The sequence below is a fragment of the Monodon monoceros genome, unplaced genomic scaffold (assembly GCF_005190385.1).
Source record: "Monodon monoceros isolate NGI ecotype Baffin Bay Population unplaced genomic scaffold, NGI_Narwhal_1 Super_Scaffold_14, whole genome shotgun sequence".
Lineage (NCBI taxonomy): Eukaryota > Metazoa > Chordata > Mammalia > Artiodactyla > Monodontidae > Monodon > Monodon monoceros.
In genome coordinates, this window is record NW_021703770.1 from 39,653,343 (window position 1) to 39,677,962 (window position 24,620).

General features: G+C 35.9%; 1 protein-coding gene across 1 annotated transcript; it reads right to left on the bottom strand.

The window, feature by feature from the left end:
* Positions 1 to 24,620, bottom strand: FAM92A (family with sequence similarity 92 member A). Its single transcript, XM_029222693.1, has 9 exons — positions 24,470 to 24,620; positions 23,699 to 23,933; positions 21,389 to 21,457; positions 20,315 to 20,416; positions 17,402 to 17,407; positions 16,101 to 16,205; positions 7,152 to 7,265; positions 2,189 to 2,308; positions 1 to 239 (listed from the first exon to the last, which is right to left on the bottom strand). The coding sequence occupies exons 1-9, from the start codon at positions 24,493 to 24,495 to the stop codon at positions 153 to 155; spliced, it is 864 nt and encodes a 287-aa protein (XP_029078526.1). The 5' UTR covers positions 24,496 to 24,620; the 3' UTR covers positions 1 to 152.

The following is a 24,620-nucleotide window of genomic DNA, read 5'->3' on the forward strand; positions in this document are numbered from 1 at the left end:
TTTTTGGTCAGCATAAATTTCCTTTAATAATTTCTCCATTTCCAGTAGGATTTCATTTCGTTTCAAGCCAGTATAAAGTTTTACAGTAAAAGTCATTCTGGATTCCAAGTCATTTAAGATGAAAATGGAAATGCAAAGTTTACTTAAGAAATTTAATTTTCTTCTTCTGTAACATCTAAGTCTTCATCCTCTTCATCATCTTCTATTTGTTGATCCTTTCTTAGTCGACAGGTGGATACCTGTTAAAAGTTAAAACATTTTAAATAATACTAACTAAAAAATATTTTTACATGCTTGGTATCTTTTTTTTTTTTTTTTTTTTTTTTTTTGCGGTACGCGGGCCTCTCACTGTTGAGGCCTCTCCCGTTGCGGAGCACAGGCTCCGGACGCACAGGCTCAGCGGCCATGGCTCACGGGCCCAGCCGTTCCGCGGCATGTGGGGTCTTCCCAGACCGGGGCACATACCTGTGTCCCCTGCATCGGCAGGCGGACTCTCAACCACCGCGCCACCAGGGAAGCCCTTGGTATCTCTTTAATACGCCCTGATAGAGAAGTACACGTAGAACAAATATTTCAGAAAAATGTCCATAAGTAGTAAAATTCCCTATGAATTATTGTATTTTAAGGTTTGAAAACAGACGCAAAATTTTTTCATTCATATTATTTTTTGAAGAAAAATGTGAAATTAGCCATTTGATTCCAGTTGGGTACCAGTACTTCACTAACCGACTTTCAGAGAAAAGTATAGTCTCCGTATATTATAAATGTCAAAAAATATTTTAAGTTAAACAGTTCTTAAGTCACAAAAACAGGCATCTGAATGAGAGTCATTAAAGGGATGGCAAAAACACAAGGATATTTCAACTAGGCAACTGAAATATTAAACTTTAAAAATAGTGTGATTTAAATGTAATGAGTTGAGAATCTGAATTCACTACTTGGCTTTAAGTCCTGACTGTTGCCACTGGATCATCCTGCTTCAAACTTTTCTGAGGGTGATTATACCCAGGGGACATCTGGCAATGTCTGGAGACACTGTTGATTGTCAAAACTGGGGTGTGTGTTTGTGTGTTACTGGCATCTTGTGGGTAGAGGCTAGGGATGCTGCTCAACATCTGTACAATGCACAGGACAGTACCCCTGCCTCCCTCCCCACCTCCAAATTATCTGGCTCAAAGTTAATAGTGCTGAGGTTGAGAAACCCTGGGATTATGTATTCTAAAGTGCAACACAGATCTTGGCTAACTTAGGTGATATTATTAGCTCTAAAAGGTCAAAACTCTGCATACTATAATACTATAGTACTATAATACTAGTACTATAATACTAGATTTATGGAATTTATGTGCAAGGCACTTAGTACTGGAATAATAAAAATATTATTTGGTTAAGGGGAGAGATGCATAAATAAAAAGCAGTAAATAAATGCTTAGAGGAGAATCAAATGTAAACAGAAGGTACTGCGTCACACTTACCTGAAAGTTATATTTTGAAAATATTTTGCTCAATTTTGAATTCTGAAGGCTAGATATGAAAAAGGCCATAGCTTTCTAAATCAGGAGTTGGCAAGCTATAGCCCAGTTTGTGGCGTTTCTGTAAATAAAGTTTTATTACAACTACTGATTTGTTCATGTATTGTTTATGGCTGCTCTTGGTTGGGGCAGAGACCATATGGCCCAGAAAACCTGCTATTTTCTGTGTGGCCCTTTAGAGAAAAAGGTGGTTGACCCCTCCCTGTTCTAGATACCAGGTACTTCAGGCTTTCTGGATATAGAAGAAAAGAAAATTGATTCTTTACCCTAAAGATATGTGCTTCTGGATCTATGATAATGTTCAACAAAAGGCCTTTTTAGGTATCATTTCCAGTAAGCTGTGATAGTGGGATTTAAACCCTAAATAGTTTGATTTCAGAATCTGTGCTCTTCATGCTATACCAGAGAACAAATGTAGATCAGCATTTTCCTGTCCCTTCCACCTCTGCTCCCAAGTGTTCTGCTTCAGAGAGTAATATCTTACAGATGATATAAGAATTAAGAGCCGAACCTAGTGTAGTCTTCTGTTATTTTACATAAGAGGGTAAGAGAGGGTAAGTTATTCGAAGTCCTGTGACTTAAGGGAAACATTTTTAGTACTGAACAATTCCAAAGGCAGTAGCTCACATTCCTTTAAATTATGGTTTCTAGCTCACCTGTCCTGTTCCAGATACACACTTAGCTGACAGTGATCTCTGAAGAGGTGACTTTGAATTTGCTCTTACGATATCTAAACGGGATGAATAATCTGGTGGATACAGAGAATTTCGGAAAACCTGTTGCAATGATAAAACATTATAAAGTGATACTAAACAATGGAAATCTAGAAAATCATGTTAAGTTCCCCTTAGTTTATCATGTTAAGTTCCCCCTTAGCTTAGAATTTTTTTAAGCAACTCCCCTTCCCACACTGGGGACAAAGTTTATTTATTGTAAATTTAAAACAAAAATCAAAAAAATTAAATAAATATTTTAAGTTGGAAAGATGTAAGCTAAAAAATTCTATTGAACCACCTAAGATGATGACGGGCCCTGAAACAACCACTTAAGAGCTTTTGCTGGTGAAACATGAAAAGTTCCTACATTCAAAGAGTATGCAAGCCAGTGGGAAGACTAAGTCACAACTTTGATTCTTTCTGTTCTGCTTATCCTCAACTCTTTATCAGTTTAAATTCACTGATGGCTTTCATAGTACATCACAGAAGAGTAAATGGAGCCACTCTAATTTATGGATTCCAGTCTCACTAGGATCTGGAATGCCATCGCTTGGCAGTAGTTCCAAATCTTACTGTGGTCTTAAGCTTCCCTACCTGTAGCTTTTCCACCATTTCTGTAACAAAGAAGGCAAGTCTGTCAGATGTGAATTTCTTCATATTCCCTCTTTTTTCCCTCAACCCTTCACCCTATCCTTTTCCTTTTTTTTTTTTTTTTTTTTTTGCGGTACACGGGCCTCTCACTGTTGTGGCCTCTCCCGTTGCGAAGCACAGGCTCTGGACGCGCAGGCTCAGCGGCCATTGCTCACAGGCCCAGCCGCTCCGCAGCATGTGGGATCTTCCCGGACCAGGGCATGGACCCGCGTCCCCTGCGTTGGCAGGTGGACTCTCAACCACTGCGCCACCAGGGAAGCCCCCTTTTCCTTTTTTAAAGCAAATGTCATTCTGATTCTCTCCAAGGTGCATTTTCCCTTTAGCGAAACTTCAACAAACAAAAGCTCTCTTTCTCCAGTCTTCCTCCCCCACAAACGAGATCCGTTAAAAAAAAAAATTACTTCAAGGTATAACTTTACTTTTTAAAAATCTTCTCAAACATTCTACTTCATTTGTCAACAAACTACAATTAGGCTTTCCCCTTCCACTGAAATTGGTCTTGCTGTCAGTCACCAAAGTTGTTTTGTCTTCAGCTGACCTTGTCCTGAAATTTCTTTTCCATGCATGCCATCACGAAACTTTTCATGTGCTAGCTGCTCTATTTCTTCACATCCCTTTTTCTACTGCATATACCTGAAATATTTTTAAAGGGTTTCCCTTAGGCCACGTTACCTTTTTTGACAACTTTCTCTGACTAGAAAACTTTGGCTCCTGACTACTGAGAGTCTAAATGCCTTAGGTGACATTCAAGGCTTACAATCACCCCAACCTACCCGTTATACTTCACTTTTAGCATATATACCTGTATGCAGAACATGTAATACTACTGTGACTTTGCAGTGCTGGTTCCTCAGCCTGGAATTTCAGCGCACTTACTCATCCTTCAGGAGCCAAGTCAAATGCCATCTTTTTTCTGCTCTCCCCTGTTCTCTAGTCAGTAGCTCTTATTGTTTATACCCTCAGTACAGCTTTTATCTCACTGTTTTGTAATTACATGTCTGTTTCTACAACTAGTTTTAAGTTCCTCTAGAGCAAGAAGCCTTGTTTTATCTTTGCAGTTCCTTCCAGCTTAAGATAGTAGCGTGGTAAATGAATGATGTTAACATGAACTTAATCTGAGTGTTTTGAGAAAAAACGACCCAAACTAGGGGAGGTCTCTACACATTTCTTTAAACCTTAAAGAAGTGCAGGACACAAAAGGAATCAAGGGATGAAACTTAACGCAAGAGGTATGACTTGGTTTAAGGGCAATTCAGGCATGCTAATAATTAGGTTATTGAACAGTTTACTGAGGACCCAATTATATTTTGGTGCCAGACGTGGAACCTGGCATCCTGGTATGATATCAAAACTGGACGACTCAATCCACTGGTATTTGGAAGAAATATTTTTGTTAGAACGACATTCCTTTTTAAGCTTTTCTAGCAAAGATAAAAGTGGGAAGTGGAAGATAATTTACAACCCTTGGGGTAAAAGTCTAAACCAGTTGAATATTAGTCTCCTACTGCAAAACAACAGATTTACAGGAATATTAATTTATTGGCAATAATGCATTTTCCAATATGGTCCAAGATCTCTTCTAGGAGTGAGTCTCAAGATCTGAAATATGCTCTGAACTGCATGTACAGAGGTGATCTTTTGAAGGGGAATATGGGCCTGACAGTACTTTTTATGTGAAGAACAAATCAGGTAAGATGGTTTCTGATAACTAGATGCAAAAAATTAGCTGCTGCCTGAGTAAGTCAGAACTGCTATCTAAGAAGAACAGCAAATTATTTCTCTGTTCCTCTCTGCATATTTTCTCTACTTGTTTCCAAGAAACTTGTATTTAAAGGGTCCTTCCTCATCTTGGTAGCTGTTTGATGTAATTTTACTTCGACTTGTCCCACACAACTTTCCCCAGACTGCTCTCTTCTCCTTTCCACAATTTCTGTATGGCATTGTAGTGATAGCTTAGGCCTATAGTTCATGACATCTCAGGACCTTTGTATACCTATCTGAGCTCTCTGCCTGAAAGCTGTTGCCACGTACCCTACTTATCCCTCAAACTTCTGATTAAGAAATCATTCTTTCTCTAGACTATTTAGAATCCTCCATCACATACACTTGCAGCACACTATATTTTTTTCTTTGTATATTTTTTTCTTCTTCACATTATAAAACGTAAATAGTTACACAGTATATTTTTTAAATGTCTGAACTCCTTTTAAGTTTCTGCTTTTTTGACAACTTGGACCAATTCTTATAATGCAAAATCCTTGGCACTTAGAGTGGTGTCTGGCATATAGCAGGTGCTCAATAAACAGCTGATGAATGTACTTTTTATGAGGTAAGCACTGTATCTCCATTTTACAGATGAGGAAGCTGAAGCATGAAAAAGTTAACTTGCTCAATACTGCCCCATTAGAAAAAATGGGGAAGTTCATACTCAAAAACACATCTACCACACAGCCCTGAGATCTTGAATTTTTTTTAATGAATCCTACAACCTACCTAGCTAGCTGATGAAGAACAGTGGTAAGAGAAGTGGTAAAGGAAGTGGCGTGACAAAAAAGATATCTAGGACCTCTGGAATGAGAAGGAAAATCTTGGGGTCCAAAGGGCTTGAAGGAAATTTTAGTGACTTTAGTGACAAGTGTATTGGGTCAAGGGTATTAGAAAAAGGAGAATGAAAATACTTGTAAAGGAAACTTAAGTCTTGTAGGAAAAGCGAGGGATCAATTTTGAACCTGCCACTCAATATAGTGTTGTTTCTTGTAGGAAATGGTTCATGTCACTCATCAAGAACCACGCTTCTGGCAGTATAGATAGGATAAAAACACAATGTCTATAGTCAAACTTCTGGGTTTGGCTCCCAGCTTTGTTACTTACTAGCTATGGGATCCTCTGGGAGGTTCCTTAACCTCACCATGCCTCAGTTTTCTCATCCACAGAAGTGAGGATAATAAATACTTTTATTAAAGTTGATGGTAGGGTTAAAATAATACAATGAAAATGCATAGATCAGTAGCTGGTTCAAAGTAATCACTATATAAACATTTGCTACTTTTACAAATTACAGATAAAAGCTTGATCTATTTTTTTAAAAAATAGGATATAAAAAGGAATAAAAATTTAGAAACCTTAGCTTTAGTATTTGGAGGGAATAGACACTTAAGAAGCCATCTATTAACAAACAGTAATAGAAATACGATCATGTATGCTTAACTGAGGTAAAACTGAGATCAGATTTCGGCACTGGAAAATGTATATACACATACTAAAACATGTACTTTTCTTCATTTTGGCCAAGCTATAATCTGGTTTTACTGAATTCAAGTTTCTTGGAACTAGTAGAGTAGTGGAAAGTGAAGGCCCAGGGGATCTCTTTATAGATACTTCAGTTAAAAAAAAAAATGGAATCTTCAAAATTATGAAATGACAGACACTCTCAAATTCTATCACTTATTAATACAAAATTCTGGTTATATCTTGAGAGTACGTGGCCTTTTTCACTTCTACTGTAGACAGAGTAATATCTCGAATTTTATCTATTTCAGCAAAAATACTTTGCCTTTTTTTCCCCTTTTGGAAGGTAAGCTTGTAGGACATTAACTCCACAGGTGAGCTTGTTGAAACCAGGCTTTGATATTTAATTGCTCTAATGTTAGCTGGCCAGTAAGATTTATTTGCGTTTAACTATCAGTACAAAGCAAACCTACATTTATTTCATAGCTTACTGATTAAGTCCCACAAAACTAGTTAGAAGCCAGATTCTGCTATTTACTAGCTAAGTGGCCAAGGGCAAGTTAAGTTACTTAAAACCTCTACACCTGTTTCTTTAGTTGTAAAACGAGAATGATAACAGTACCTACATCAAAGGAGTGAGTGAGAAAATGCCGGTAAAGCTTTGGGTGTTGTGGCATAAACACTCAAATGTTAGCTCAAATCAATAAATGCTATTTTTAGCACATGTAAGTGACATATCACTAGTCAAAATGATACATTATTTCATGTAATGGCTTTATTTCTATGTTTTACTAGGTATTAATCCTTGGATTAATCCTTGGAACTCTACCATGGTTAATTTGAACAGTTAAAAAATAAATAGAAATAAATAGGAAGTCATACAGGTTCAGCTATTTGGAACTGCATACAATAACATCTAAACCATGTAGTGTTCTAATTTAAGATATTTTTACCCAAACTAATGCTTTCTTTTAAACATTTCCATATCAATAGAAGAACTGAGCTTAGATGGACGTAGTCTTACCTCTAAATCTTCTTCTTCATCAATCTTTTGTATATTTTGGTAGGCAGCAGTGTAGACCTCTAAAGCTTTGCCGTGAAATAACATTTCGATAGTGATAAATTCTGAAAATATAGTCTAAAAGAACAAGGATTTGAATTTAAACAATCATATAAACTGCTTCATGAATTTAGTAAATTTATTCCTTACTATATAGTCTTGGCATTTTATGAGATACAGAGGTGTCTTGTTTTTCCACAGGGCAGATGAAGTACAAAAGATAACTGGAATAAAAGTAGTTGCAAAGACCTTCTGCAGCAAAACTTTAAAATTACACAAAATATTTCCTATCTTATTATTTACTTCCCTTTTTTAGTCGGTTCTTCTATTAGATATTTATGATTTTTAAAAAGATTTGACTAAAATGTATGTCATTATGTACTCTGTTGCTCAGTGCCTATAAGTATTAGCTAAAGCAGTTTAGTACTGAAGCTGTTTTTTTTTAGCAACTCCAACTGATGTTTAAAAGAATGTTTTTTAGGCAAGAATTCTATCCCATCATATTTATATGATACTTGTATTCTCTAACCACAAAGGGATTACTTGGTAATAATGATATTCCTACTACTGATAATAGCACCGTACATTTGCATAGAGCTTTCCAGTTTACAAATATATGACTTGTCCAGTGTTGCTCACGGCTATAATGTTAAGACTTAGATCTGATTCTTCAAAGTTATAGCTCTTGCTCATTGTACCGTGCTGTTCTCGCTGGAATCAATCATTTCCTTTAAAAATAAACTACAGGTAAACTCTATGAGCATGATGATGACAACTTACAGTAGGGAAGGTCACGAGCAAAGAGAAATGAATAAGGATGTGCATGTTGATCTAAGGAGAGGTGAGATAATCGGTGGGTAGGGAAAGTATACAAGCCAGACAAGTTTTCAATAAAATAGGATCTATCCTTTTGTTATCTTGTCCCTTATCAAAATAAAAAATCAGAGCATTAATGTAAAGAGAAGTGGGCAGAATAAGAATAGGATAGAAAATATTCAAGCATTGTCCTTTAAGGGGCAATAGAGATGAGATGGGTTAGGCTAGAAGGCAATAGTCAGATACTCATTTTCCTTCATTTCTGTTCTCCTGTGTTAACCACCCAGATAGGAGTGGTCCTGCACCTTGCAAAGTAGCCATACAGATATCCCTTAGTGTCCTGTGATTTTTTTCCCCCCTCTCCATCTCCATTCTTAAGGATTAGAAAAATATTTAAGGGAGAACTAACAGGCTTCTGATTGCTACTCAGTGGAAATAGATCTGTAGTTGAAAGTAACCCTTCTGAGCTGCCAAGCACATATGTAGGGCTAAATGCAAAGATTGGGCTCTGGGATAAATGACTTATAACTATAACTGACAATGACCTTTACTGTCACTTCATATAGGTCACAAAGTGCTCTGGTATACTGGACTGGCAACTGACTAATAAACAGCATTATGCCAAGATGCAACTTTGGATTCCACACCAAGAATCTCCAGATAGGAATACCTTAGAGGTAGAATGGCTTTTGACTAGGGCTGGTACTTCTCTTGTCAGTCTTCCTAAGATAGTTGACTAGCTAGAAAGTAAGGGGTTAAGCTTAAATCACTCAAGTAAATTGGGTATTACTCCTCTTTTTAAATAGTTCTACAAATGAACATTCTAAATCTTTAAGAGACTGGCACACTATTCAATAACTAATGAAATCCAAACATTTACAGCCTTATTACACCTAAATCTGTAGGTTTAGGCTTAATTCAAGTCTATTCCACTGTGGTAACTGAGGAATATGGAAAAAATTCAAAATAATTTAAAATATTTTTTGAATATTTGAATACAGTTATTAAATCCCTGATGCCAAAATCTCTGAATGTGATGTCATCTCTGAACTAACAATTTCTTAATAATAGCATTTTATAGGAGTTATATTCCCCTTAGCTCATAAGTAAGCCCTGAAAATATGTTGGTATGTCTGTCACTGAAGAATGATACATTATTTTGGTTTATCCATATCCTCTGATAAAAGAATCTATTACACTCTCATTTTAAAAGACAGAGCTCAACTTTGAGTCTGTTAGCATTCTGCAGTCTCAAAATTTAGTTTCACTTAGTAATAGAAAACATTTTAAGAAGTAGCTTTAATTAGTAAATGGCTATTATTTACTACTTGGAACAATGAGTGAAAAATCACTCAAGTTTTGTGATACTTTGGTTTAATCCTTTATGGTTTGACCTTTTATTTCTTGACAAAACATATACTATACATCTATTTAAGATGGGAATGGCCCTGTTAACTCTTCTGTCAAAAACAGTGATGGAGAATCAGTGGCATTGCTAAGGTAGTATTCCAGACTTGGAATTTTTGACCCAAGAACTATGAAGCCTTAAGATTATCAGAGAGGACAGTTATATCCCTGAGTATAGTAAGAAGGAAAAACTACCAGTTATACTTTTTCTTTCTAGCTATTGATAGAATTTCATAAAACATGGGAAAATGGGCAGAAAGGAGGAGGATAATAGCAAGGAAGAATCAGATGACAACTGGTATAAGAAAGAACATAAAAACATTGTGTTTTTAAAATAAAATAATTTCAGTGAGTCACCAGAAAGGTGGTGGAACTTTGAAAGATCCATTCATATTTAGAAAAAATTTTCCTCAAATAAACATAGCTTTCAATGATCTCATGTAATCTGCTAATCTGGAATGGGTCAGTATGGTCAGGGACAGAGGCATTCACACATTACTTTTTTTTCCTCATTTTCAATTTTATTTTGTGTGACTAGAAGGCCATTTGGGTACGTACTTAATTTTTATTGGTGGGGGTGGTGGGGGAGCTAATATGAAATTCTCTACCCATCGGCAAGTATTCTGCAAAGTAGGTAGCCTAGTAGTTTAAAATAGGGGCTCTGGATTAAGATAAACCTGGGTTCAAATCAAGACGGAAACAAATCAGCTGTGTAATATTAAACAGTTTGTTCTTTTTTCCTTAATTTCAACATCTTAGGTTTTGCCTTAAGGATTAAATGTAATCCAAGAAAAGGTACAGTATGGTAACTGGCTTAGAGTAAGTGCTCAGCACAAGTTTGCTGTTTTTATTGTCCAAGGAGTAAACCAGCTAAATTAGAAAATGTTCCTTATCATAACATTAAAGCCTCCATCTGGTTTAATTAGAAAGCAGGATATTTAACAAAAAAGTCATAAAAGGTCTTGTTAATAATTTTGGCAAATGGGAAATGACAGCTCTCCAGAGTAGAGGCTATTTAATAAATGATGTCAGGAGAACTTTCTATCCATTTGAAAATAATAAAGTTAGACATCTACCTCATACCATAAGCAGAATACAACTGCATAAAATGAAATATTTAAAATATTAAAAAATCATACAAACACTGGAAGAAAATATAAGCAAATAATTATATAATCTTGGGGATGAAAACTCCTTTCTAAGCATGACACCAAGGCAGAAATCAAAAAGGAGAAGATCAATAGATCTGGCAGCAAGAATAAGACTTTAAGGTGGTAAAAACATACCATAAGCAGCAAAATGGGAAAATATATTTGCAACAGATCTTCTCTTTAATATGATGGGTTAATATTCTCAATATAAAGAATTTTTACAAATTAATAAGAAAAATGCCAACACTCAATAAAAATATAGGCTAAGGTCAAATGTGAGTAATTTACTAAAGAAAAATGTGTCATTAAATATATGAAAAAATACTCTGCCTCAACAGTAGTAACTGTAGCAAATTAAGATGATACTGATTTTTCACCTATTAGATTATTTTATTATTAAAAATACTACTACTCGTCATTGTTACATTGGTGTGCTCACGTAAGGTTCTGCAGAAATGTTAACTAGTTAAAGCTTTGTGGACAGAAGTTAAAAACAGCTATCCAAATTGAAAGTGTGTATGCTCTTTGAATGAGAATGCCACTTCTAGTAATTTATCCCAAGAGAATAACTGGACCAGAAAAAAGGCTGATGTTTAATGATGCAACGAGATCTATAATTGCAAAAATAATCTAGATGTCCATCAATGAGGGCTGGTTAAATAAACTGATATATCCATATAGCAAAATGCTATATGAGGGTGCCATTACGGACAATATGGATCTTTGTTTCCTCAGCACAAATATATCCATGATATATTAAATTTTAAAAAGATGCTACATATAGTGTGGCCCCATTTAAATAAAACTGTATAGTGGTAATAATATTACCTTTCTCATAGGACACTGTGAGGAGGAAATGAGTTAATCCATATAAAATGCTTAGAATGTGTGACATAGTTAATGTCTAAGAAATATTTGTTGTTATTATTCTTATTAGTATATTTCTTGAGTATATTTCATAGAAAGAAAGTCTGGAAGGATAGAAACCAAAACGGCTTATTTCTGAGCAGTGGAATTATTACATTTTTCTCAATAATTTTATGAAAAAAAGTCATGGTGATTTCATATTTATTTATAAGAAAAATAAAGTTACTAAAAATTAAGTTTTGAAGCTATTTCTGGCTCACGTCAGCGACTTTACCAATACTGAATTCCTGTCCCTATCTGTTCCAGGAGTGACCCCTGGTCAAGATCGTTTTCATAGGTCAGAAATTCCCTTGACACCATATAACTGATGACTTTTTCCATTACATGGGAAACAAACAGGATTGTGAGTTTTCTTCCACATTCTATACAACTAAGTTCATACCAGCTTTTCCCAGAAAGATTCTTTGCAAGGTTCCTATCAAAAGTCTTTTCCTAAAAATTGTGCTACCTTACTAATTAACACTGCTGCTAAAATTCAGATGGACTTGTCAATTAAACCCCACCTCAAACACAGTTAATACAGTTATGAGCAGTGCTCACTACTGCCAATCATTTCTACCCCCAGGGAGGTTAAAGAAAGACCCAGAAGCTCTGCCTCCATCTGAAGCAGTAGCCTGATAACAGGTACAATAAGAATGTTCTTAAAAAAAAAAATGTTTTGTGTCTGATTCTCCCAAAACATGAGCGGGATCAACAGTTTTGACTTTTCCAAGAATTTATCTCACAAACAGAGGTGTTTGTCAGACATGGTAAAATCAACATGGCAATATCTAAATATTGTTTTTGTTAGAAATAAGGGGGTGGTAAAGTAACCCTTCTGACTGATTTTCGAGGCTTTTGGGTACAGGATCTGTGCATCCCTCTTTATCATAAAACATCTCAAATGAGGCCTAACTTGGAAAAGGAACAATTTGACAGTAAGGAGGAAAGACATACAGAACAGAGATTCATAACCTTAACAGACCCTGGTATTAATCTCTGGAACTCATATTTCTGGGAGTTTGCTAGAGTCATGGGGGCCTGTATTAAAAGTGTACACTTTCACAGATGACATGATCTTGTACGTAGAAAATCTTGAGGAATCTGCAAAAAACTATCAGACCTAATAAATGAGTTTTGCAAGGTTGCAAGATATAAGATCAATGCACAAAAATCAACGGTATTTCTGTGCACTTGCAATGAACAACTGGAATGAAATCAAGTAAACAATTCCATTTACAGTAGCATCAATAATCATAAAATACTTTGGAAAAAGTTAAAGAAAAGCACAAAACCTACACTTTGAAACTTATAAACATTGTTAAAAGAAATTAAGGATGATTTAAATAAATGGAAAACCAGCCCATGTTCATGGATTGGAAGAATTAATCTTAAGATGGCAGTACTCCTCAAATTGACCTACAGATTTGATGCAATCCCTGTCAGCATCCCAGCTGACTTGTAGAAACTGACAAGCTGATTCTAAAATTCATACCGAATTACAACAGATCCAGAATAGCAAAAACAATCTTAAAAAGGAACAAAATAGAACTCACACACCCTGATTTTAAAAGTTACTACAAAGCACTGTTAATTAATCAGGACACTGTGGTACTGGCATAAGGATAGACATAGATCAATAAGAATGGGAGTTCAGAAACAAAACCACATCAACTGATTTTCAACAAGAGTGCCTAGACTTCAATGAGAAAAGAACAGTCTCTTCAATAAATGGTGCTGGAACAACTGGATAGTCAGTCACTTGCAAAAGAATGGGGTTTAACACCTTCAGCTCACATGATACACGAAAATTAAATGCATAAAAGACTTAACAATGAAAACTATAAAAGTGTTAGAAGAAAACATAGGGATAAATCTTTATAATCTCAGATTTGGCAATGGATCCTTAGATATGACACTAAAAGCACAAGCAACAAAAGAAAAAGATAAATTGGACTTCATCAAAATTAAAAAGCTTTGTGCTTCAAGGGACACCATCAAGATAGTGAAAAGAACTCACAGAATGGAAGAAAATAACTGCAAAACATATCTGATAAGGGATCTGTATCCAGAATATATAAAGAACTCTTAAAATGCAATAAAAAACGATAACCCAATTAAAAGATCTGAATAGACACTTTTTTCAAAAAAGATATACAAATGGCCATAAGCATCAGCAGGAAAATGCAAATCAAAACCACAATAAGGTACCACTCTACATCCACTAGGACGGCTATAATGAAAAAGTCTGATGAACAACAAGTATTGGTGAGGATGCAGAGAAACTGGAACCCTCATATACTACTGGTGGGGAAATACAATGGCACAGCCACTTTGGAAAACAGTCCGGCAGTTTCTCACATAATTAAAGACAGAGTTACCATATGAACCAGCAATTCAACAGGTTATATGGTTGAACTGAAATGAAATGTCCAAGAGAAATGAAAATATGTCTATACAAAAACTTGTCCATGAATGTTTATATCATTAATCATAATAGCCAAAAGGTAGAAACAATCCGAAAGTCCATCAACTGATGAAAAGATAAACATAATGTGCTTAATATCCATACAATGGAATATTATTCCACCATAAAAAGGAATGAGATACTGATACATACTACACTACGGCTAAACCCTGAAAGCATGCTAAGTGAAAGAAGCCAGTTACAAAAGCCATGTATTTTATGATTCCATTCATATGAAATGTATGTTCAGAATAGCCAAATCCAAAGAGACGTGAGATTAGTGATGGTTGCTTAGGCTGGGGGTGAGGGCTGGGGGAGCAGGAAGGTAAAAGTTAAAGTGTACTAGGCCTCACTTTGAGATGATAAAAATGTTCTAAAATTGAGTGATGATGGTTGTACATATCTGAACACACTAAAAACCACTGAGCTGTACATTTTAAATAGGAGAATTGTATGGTATATGAATTCTCTCTCCATTTTTAAAAAAGTAGGTTTTTTCCTGTCTTCTTTTTTTGTGACCACCACAAGACTTCCCTCTTCCAGGGTCATGATATAGCAGGCCAAGAGAGAAGCTTGGAAGCCCTTTTCTTCTCTGTGCACCATCCACTGTGCAGTCCCTTACTCCGTGTCCTACTGCTTCAGGAAATCCCAGGTCGTAGGAATTGTAATTGGGAATTCTGCACTCACTGTCTCTGCCCGTTTTGTAATTGGTGATGCTCATGGGATTAAAAACACCTGTAGAGTTGGCCAGCATGCAGATGGAACACTGAAGTGAGCCTAAAGATCAGAGACACAGATTGCCATGTGTAAAAGAGAAGTTTTTAGGCATGAAGAACAGTGGTAAAGTGAGGAATCAGGCTCCCAAGTCACTAAAGAAGCCCTTACTTAGGTGGCAATGAATCAGACATACCTCACAAGTGTCCAATCTCATTTTTCAGATTAAAGCCAATTATTTTAATCTTCCTTCCCTTCTCCCTCAATTTGAGAGAGGATGTCAGCAGTTGTAAAATGTAATGCCCTGCCCACACTCTTCTATGTCGGTAAAAGGGTTTGTCTCAGGGCAGCTCCTGAGGTGCTCTTCCTGAGTAGCAATCTACACAGCAGGGTGCAGAGTGAATTGAAAGGCTTACATTTTTTAAAAAATTTTTTTAATCTTCAGGACCAAAGTAGAGACGTTTGAGCCTGGCTATCAGAAAAATCAAAGTTCTGAAATCCTATGAAACTATGATAGGAAATTAAAAAAAAATAAAAGGGCAAATGAATGTTGTTTCATGGATTGTAGAGAGAAATGATACAATTAAGTGGCAGATAATGCCTATTTTATTGATAAGAACGTAACTTTTGAAGGCAGGATATTTTCTTTGTTAATAAGTTATTAAAATGACAAAAAATACTTTTCTTTAAAAGCTGTTCCAGGAAAATTTGCAGTGAGCCAAAAGGCATCCTTAGATGACTTGTTTTAAAGGCCATAAACGTGATCATAAGTAATCCTCCAAATCTTTCCAAGATGCCTATGAGAAAGTCACTGAAGACCTTCTCAAGTCCATGATCCTGAATATCTACTGATGTGTTATAATAAGTCAATTCTTGTGATACCATACCATGGTGGATGCAAGTTTATGTGGTTAGCTACTCTTAATTATTTGATAATATGTACGTATTAGAAACCTATAAGCTGTAAAAATTAGTGATAGTGTATCATAATGGAAAGCACAGATTTTTAAAATACATTAATTGGTTTATAGTTCAGACTTTTGGCTATGATACTTCAGAAAGGTTACTTTATATCTCTGCTTAATTTTTTTTTTTTTTTACATAATATATGATAACACCACCTCACTTTCATGGGGTTGCTGTAAAGATTAAAAGATAATTTATGTAAAGTGCCTGGAGCCGTACCTGATACATAAAAACATAATAAATGTCATTTTTCTGTGATTAACACTATTTGTAATAACATTTGAATATCTGGCCTTTGGTTGGGAATGGAGCTCCTTTAAATACCATTGTTTCCGTAAGAAAATAATATTTGATATGTTTCTGTTTACATCTTTTTCACACAGACTATTTATGGACTCAAAAAATCAGTAATTTAAATTTGTCATAAATTTAAATAAAAAATAAGGTTAGAAAACATATTTTGAACCTTAACAGTTACTTTGTTACCTTTATATCCTTTATTTTCTGCTTTTCAAAGCTGTCAATAGTCTCCTCCAGATGGCGAGTTGTTCGAGCAGCATCCATTGTGGCCCTTTGTAATTCAGTTTCTGCCTACAAAAGTGTCCCCGCCAAAGTACAGGAAAAACTCAAGTCAGAATCCATTTGACTGAGTCTTTTTGTAAACGCTACCACTGCGGTACTGGCTTTTTGCCATAACAGCGTCAATCATTCAAAATATATTTTACCACATAAAGTAAAACGATCTATACGATAAGCACATGCAGAATTTTAAATCTTTCAGGTGACATGATTCATGATCTCAAACAAAAGAAAACAAAAATTCCTTCCCTTTCTGCATACAAAATCATTTTATTTCTATATCACCCTTGGATGATTTACTGTAAAACAATTTTCTATATTTTCTACTGCTTTCACATATTTCACTGTCTCTGCCATTTATCATACTCTTTTCTCCTCACTATCTCTCTCCCCTTTAACCCTTTCTCCCCCCAAATACTTAAGTATTTTCAATCTTCTAGTTCTCCAAATGCATGAAATGTTTCTACTTCTGTAATATCCTAATCAGGTAGAGTAGAATATACACTACAAATATTTATTTCAGCATGGATTTTCTATTTGTATATTCTTCTTATAAGCTAACAATGTTACACTATTACTTAGTTAATGCTTATTACAAAAAATATATACCAGCAACTAATAAATTAGATGGAAAATCTAATACTTTCCTTCAAAGTACTCATACTATCTAGATCCATGTTGTACAATCAATACGGTGGCCACTAGCAACATGTAGCTATTTACATTTAAATTAATTAAAATCAAATGTAAATTAAAAAACTGGTTACTCTAGTTGCCATTTCAAGAGCTCAATAGTCATATATATAGCTAGTAGCTACAGTGCTGTAAAGTGCAGAACATTTCCAATCTAATCATGTATTTCTCTTTAAAAAAATCATCTCTTTAAGGACAACAGTTTGCCCCAAAATATTTAAAATTTTTTGTTAAACAATAACATATTTTTAAAAACATGGCCCAATTTTCTGATTAAACTCTTTCTAATAATGTTGTTTCCTATGTTAGTATTATGTTTACTCAAAAGTATCACATATCATCATCTTAATATTTACTCCATAGGAAAAATTTGCAGTTGTGAATCAAAGTTTTGTGAAACATAATATTATGACATTTAAGCCTTTGCTTTCTTTTTCAAGAAAATGTATAAATTGAAATAAGTAAAAAGGTTTACTATAGGGGTCCATCTCTTCACACATCACTTTATTACCCACCTGTGACTGAAATTTTTCATAAAGGAAAAAAATACATTTCAAATAGAACAATTTCTTCCAATAAATTAAAATCATATGCTATTATAGAATTATATCTCCTTGCAATTAGATTATACATTAATCATAACTTTATACTGATTATATACTCTTACAACTAGGTTAATTCAGATATACAATTTCAAGAAACTAAGCATTTAAAACTTATTTATATATATCTCTGTGTGTGTACATTTGCTATATAGGGTATAAAGTTTTCTTTAAATCCATGCAAACTTTTATGCTTTTAATCATAACCAGTAATCAAAAACAATTCTCTTTATTACTGATTTTCAGAATTTTAAAAATATAACTATCACAGGATTTATTATGAAAAAATTTCTAACAGTTATGATGCATGTTAACCTTTTACTAATGATAATATTCAAGCAGACTATTTTTCTAATACTGTTCAGTACATGTGACTTGTGAAATTCTTTACTGTGACTACTTACTTTTGACTTAACGTCTTTTCCCTCCCCGTTTACTGACAGTTTCATTTTAAAATCTGGAAGGGTAGGTAGAGTTGGCTAAATTAGCAAAGAGCAGGGAAGCAGAAGCCACAGCTGGGACATGGGTATCTTAACCTTCTACCACACTCCAGCAACTACGATTCATTTCTTAGTCTCAAATCCTTTTACTCGGGCATAGCCACGTGCCCAAATTCACACAGCTATTTTTAGCAAAGTGGATACAGATTTGTTTCTTCCTTTTGTTGAAAATTCTTCAAAATCCTATAACATACCAATTTGGGTAGGAGATACTTTTGATTAAAATACTGTGATACAACTTTATGAATAAGGATATCAGTATATTTAATGAAATTAGTCATGAGTGCAAAATGGCTTATAAAAGAGTGAGCCAGATTGGTGTTTTTCTAACTGTTGCAAGAAGCTTTTTCAGAAGCCACCAGGGGCCTTAGGGGGTCCAGGCAGAACACTGGGATTCTTCTTTACCCCATCCTCTTATACCAGAACTACTCTTTTATTTTATATACTAAACTTTAATGTACTTCTTTTGAAGATCAGATGAATTTTAAGGGTCTATCCTGGTAAATATTCTATGATGCTATGATAGAATATCTTTATATTTATAGTGAATGCATTTATATGTAGACTGTCCTTTATTTTCTGGTTTCAGGTTGTCAAAATCCACTGGAGTCCTACACCTTTCCCACTGAGTGTGGCAATTCATCTACAGCCATAATCTATTCAGTTGCTGCTTTATCTCCCCCTGTGTGAACTCCTGACCTGCTCTGTCTATGGTATAAGACAGCCTCCTCCACAGCAGTGTTTACAGCAAAGTACCAAAGTCAGAGGCGTCTGTCTTAGGAAGACATTTATTTCCACATCGAGTGTCCATAGCAATACCCCTGAATCAATCTTACCACCTCCTCAAGATTCCAGATGTGACATTTTTTCTGCCCTTATGTACTCTCCCCTCCTCCAAACAAAGCAGCAAAATTTTGACCTCTGGCTTGATTCTTAAAAACTGGTGATATTCCCTAGTCTCTGCCTTAGTCCATAGTTGTCAGTCAGATTTTCCAGCATTCTGTAGTTTGTCTGACTTGCTTGAAACCCAGACTCTATAATCTCCAGTTTGTAGATACCAGACATGTGGCTGCCCATTTTTATTACAAGGTTGGGCGTATCTATATTTGGTCCAAAGGAAGGAGGACCAGGCTGTTGGTGCAGCCCAAAATCACTAATCAAGGGATTCCCCTCAGAAATGGAGGTGTTCTGGAACCTCAAATGTCCCCAAAGAGTCAATCCTCATGTGGTTTCTGGCAAAGGTGGGCTGTAAAAAACCTTAAGGAAGTAGGGAGGAGACACAAGGAATGGGAAAAAGAGGCAGTGGGATAAGTTAGTACTTTATATACAACTGCACCTATCCCAGTTGCTGGCAATTAGCCAGATGCTATTTTCTTTATTTAGTTAATTTATTTATCTAACTATTTATCTATTTATGGCTGCATTGGGTCTTCGTTGCTGCATGTGGGCTTTCTCTAGTTACAGTGAGCAAGGGCTACTCTTCCTTGTGGTGCACCGGCTTCTCATTGCAGTGGCTTCTCTTGTTGCAGAACATGGGCTCTAGGTGCGCGGGCTTCAGTAGTTTTGGCTCATGGGCTCTATAGCGCAGGCTCAGTAGTTGTGGTGCACGGGCTTAGTTGCTCCGCAGCATGTGGGATCTTCCCTCACCAGGGATCGAACCCGTGTCCCATGCACTGGCAGGCGGATTCTTAACCACTGCATCACCAGGGAAGTCCCTGTTTAGTTTTGAACAAGGCACATTCTAGTTTAACAAATAATCATTCTGAACAGAAGAACCTTGTTACAGTAGACACTCCTATTTAGATCTGTGTCCAGCTGTGGACCTCAATTATACTCTTGAATCTCCTGAGGGTCTTTGGCTGGAAGTCATAATTGTGGTTTCACATAGCTGTTGTTTTTTAAGATGAAGGGAATTTTACCAGGAAAAAAATTATTGTTCCTTCCTTTTCTCAAATGCAGGGCTGAGAAGGCACTGATATATTAGGATTAATGATAGGTCTTTAACTTTATAATTAATATTTAGTCATCATTTATGTAAAAAATCTTAGAATTTTGTATTTATTCTTTATAAAAACATCTACACTTATGAGTGTTTTATATTTTGAATATCTTGTGGAAAACAACATAAGACTGAATTAAGTTGTGTATTCTCTTTAAAATTAGCTAATTTCCATAGTGAGAATTTGTAAATGCATGTGTTTCTTTTCAAACTTTACATTCATATTTTTGCACATTTAAAGTAGAAATACATCATTTCCATATATATTTACTTCTGTACTGCATACCTTACAAAATATCTTTTTAAAGACCCAAATTCAAAGGATACAATAACATGTCGATCAGATGGGTTTCTCTGACGTGTTCTTTCTAACTGAGTTAACTGTTTAGCTTCTCGATTCCTTGCTGTTAATGTTGCTTTGAGGTCATCCTGCAAACAGGCATTTTTTTTTTTGTTAATAAAAATCTCTTATTTAAGTAGTAAAATATACACTTCTCTGTTTTAAGAAGGGAAGAACACTCCCTATTTGATCCAGGCATCATTACCACAGGAATTATTACTACTGCATAATCAGTGTGTGTCTTTTTGTGTGAGACTGTGTGCATGTGTGTAGTTTAATATCCTCTCAAATAATGACACAATTTCAATGCAAAACTATATATATATTTATATATATGTATATACACACACATAAAATTTTGATTGTGGTGGTAGTTACAGATGTATACACATTTATTAAAACTCAGTGTACATTTAAAACAGGAGCATTTTACTGCATGTAAATTATACCTCAATAAAGTTGATTTAAAAAATAGAACTTTGGGAATGTAATGTATACCCTGGTGACTAGAATTAATAATACTGTACTGCATTTTGAAAGTTGCTAGGAGACTAGATCTTAAAAGTTCTCATCACAAGAAAAAAAAATTTGTAACTATGTATCATGACAGATGTTAACTAGACTTATTGTGACTATTTCATAATATATACAAACATCAAATCGTTACGTTGTACACTTGAAACTAATATATGTCAATTATACCTCAAAAAAATTAAGAAAAAAAAACTTTGTCACATTCATTTTTAGTTTACATGTTATCACCTGCTTTAAAACAAAAATATAAACAAATTCATTTAGTAAAATAATTTCTGTCCATATGTTCTTCATGAATATAAATATTAAATATTTTAAAGTTTCCATAATAAACAAAACTGCCTTTATGATGCTACAGTAGTATATAAAAATACTTCCTTATTCTCAAAGTTCTAAGAATACTTCAGAGTATGTAAAAAGAATGACTAAACACTACTCTGTACCTTTTATTAAAAGGACAGTTATTGGAAACCTCATATGTTTTGCCAGAATACCTAATAATAGTAGAAAAAAATGAATTTACTTACTCGTTTCATTTTTACAATGGTTCCATAAGCTTTCAAAGGTTCAACTACTTTGGCTTCAAGTCTTTCAACCTATTGAAAATTATTATAAAATATAACTGAAAAGAATCATAGACATATCAAAATGTAAATTCTGAAATAAAACCTGTGCTGTCAAACCTGAACATAATTACTACACCGATTAATATTTGAAATTTTTTAAATTAAAATGTCAGTTACCTTTATAAATAAAAGAATAACCACCAGAAATTGATAAGACTCAGAACCTAAACTCAAATACATTAAAAACTGTTAAGCTGTGCAGTAGCAATAAAAGCTTTTGGTAAGTTTTAAGACACCTCAAATTTTATTGCAGCTACCACTTTCAGTGTGTTTAATACTTGGATGGATACTTTACATACATTATATCCGAAATGTAAAAGCCCAACCTTCCAGATAAGAAAATCAAAGCTGAAAAATATAGCATATTGGAAACATTTAAAACAACACAATCCTCAAAAGCAAAAAAGCCTACAGACCACTTAGAGAACAAGATAAATAGTGTTTCTGAGCTGTTATACTGTATGGTGGATCTCTCTTTTATTTAGAATTAAACCGTTTTTCTTAAACATTACAATATTTATCAGATTTTGAGTAATTTCTCCTTTTACTAATAGCATTAGTGGAAGGCACTAAAGAAACAGATTTTTTTTTTTAAGGCAAGTATGTAACTATAGCATAAGAAAAATAACTCCTGGACATTAAAATTTTCTTTTTCAGGATAGCTAATACAAGATGACATGTATTTAATTGTTTAAAATGAACATGTATTACTTTTGTAGCAGGAAAAAGGCTTTTTTTTTGATGATACAGGTTTATATAATCAGTGAGTGTATATCACTTCATATTCATTTTTGTTTAGTTTCTATAAACAGAATGTATATGAATGTTTCATTTTAAAAAATTTTAGGAAAATGGAAAAGATCAAGTTCTCATTGAGCATTTAAATATTAGGAATCCTAAAATCAAATCCATGAATACTCAGGATTATTTATTCCATTTCAAATAATCCATACACTGATTATTCAGTGTAAAGATTAGCCAAGTCTTTTTTTCTGTTCTCCTTTTTGTAGCCTACCTTTTGTTCATTGTTCTTTAGCACCTCCACCATTTGGTAAGCAAGTGAAATAAAAAAAACAAATGTAAATCAATTCAGTTTGCTATTTGATAAATAGCATAAACGTTTTCTAGAAAGGGGCACTGAAATTATTGGCTAACGTAGGGTTCTAGTATTATCTGTGAGTATAAACTACTTTTGAAACATTAAGTTCCCAGTTACACATAACTGAGAGTTGCTTATTACAGAATAAATATCATATGACAAGAACGAAACATTTTCCCCCAAAGTAGCCCCAAAAGTAATTACTACTCAAATTTCTGTATGATTAGCAGTTATAGGTTCAAAGATCATTATCTTCTTTTTGATTCTGAGGTTTTTTTGATAATTGAAATTTCTGTTTTAGGCTTTTAAAAAGGAAGAAAAGCACTGATGAGAAAAGTACAAAAGAAGCAATGCAGCTCTAATTGGGCAACTTCTGACAAGTTAAAAGTTAAAGTGAAAATTTCTGACCTGTATCTTGAATCCTGAAGTAAATATAAGTGAAAGTACTGATGAGGTATTAAAGTAAATGGGCTTTAACAATTTAAACAATTACAACACCACCTTCTTCCCTCCCCCACCCCAAAGCAAAAAAAACCCACAAAAAAACAAAAAACTCCACAAAATTTCACTACTGGTTTGTATGCATAATACCATGGTGACTAGAATTAATAATACTGTACTCCCCCTCTGCCCCCGCCTCCCCCCCGCCTTTCAATGAAACATTGGTCAACTTTCCAGAGCATGGAAGCAGCAACAAAAATCTTTTGTTCATTTACTACTTATTCACTCACATTACCACTTCCAACATCTTCCATCTCCATATATACTTTAAAATATACCTACCTGCACACAAGACACAAATCATGCTCCTTTTCTTGCCCTGGGGTACTACGTTTACTACGCCCTGCAAATAGCCACCCCATGGCCAAAAGTTGGCAAGTAAGGTGGGGAAATTCAGTACTTCAAGGCACCCTAGAGTTTAGTTTCAAAACGGTAAAATCACAGGAAGCGTCCCTTTAATAGACTTACACAATGTTACCGACATGAAAAGGTACGTTTATCATCAAGAGTGTGTTCGCCACTGCAGTTAGGTAGATTACAAGTCTTCAGGGCTCCTCGGTCCACTACGTCAGGGCTCATTCATAACATGACGGTGTGACTTCACTCCATACCTCTGCTTGTCGATAATCCTGAAGTTTGGCAAACTCATCAGCAAAGGTTTTCAGGCCCTGCTTTAACTTCGGGGTCTCTGTAGAGGCATACACGTTGATTTCATTCACCAGGAGGTCTGCTTTGTCTCGCAGTCTGGCAGTTTTCCGCACATAAGCAGCAAAGATTTGGCACAGCTCTCCAAAGTGCTTCTCCACATTTGTGACAGCATCTTGCAGTTGTCTGGTTTGAGCATCCCTAGAGAAAAAGGTGACACAAAAAGCAAATCATTCTCATTTGAGATGAGATGGCTTCATCTTCACGTTAATTTGATTATGCCAATACTCCCGGGGTATTCTGCAGCTTCGACGGCGCAAACCTTCAAAGATCCCACCATCTCCCAAGGCCGATCCTCCTCCTCTAGGTCCCCATTCGGGGCCTGGCCTCCACATCCCACAGTGCAGGCGCACGAAGAGGCCTGGCTCCGGCCGGCGGCGCCACTGCGGGGTGGCGGCTCCCGGGGCAGCTCCGCGCCATAATGCCCGGGCGCCCGGCTGCCACCCGGCGTCTGCACCGCCCGCGGCAGTGCGGGGGCTGGCGCCTGGGGAGCGTGAGGGCCGGCCACCGGGGCTCGTCGCAGCCCAGGGAGGTAGGCCCCAGAGCGCGGCGGCTACTGTCCAGCCCCCGGCCCCGCGCCGCAGCTCGGCGCGGAGGCCCACGGAGGAAGGCTCCACTCCCCAACCCGAGCCCTCGCGTGTGGCGGCCCTGGGCAGCTGCGGCCCCGGGGCTGTTACCGGTTTTCCAAGCTGCGCCTCAACATCTTGCCTCGCGCACGGTCGGAGACCCGGGGCTGGGGCCCAAAGACAGGGGTTCCGAAACGCCCGGGCGTGCGCGGGGTCGCGAGAGCCCGAGAGCCCGCCCCACGCGCCGCCGCGGCGGCCCCGG

Excerpts from the sequence above, each read along its gene's own strand:
- FAM92A (XM_029222693.1), bottom strand. The coding sequence starts at position 24,495 with ATGTTGAGGCGCAGCTTGGAAAACCG. Across the intron at positions 2,309-7,151 it reads ATGAAGAAGAAGATTTAGAG|GTTTTCCGAAATTCTCTGTA; the intron begins GTAAGACTACGT and ends TCATTGCAACAG. Across the intron at positions 240-2,188 it reads GTGTATCTGGAACAGGACAG|GTATCCACCTGTCGACTAAG; the intron begins GTGAGCTAGAAA and ends AACTTTTAACAG.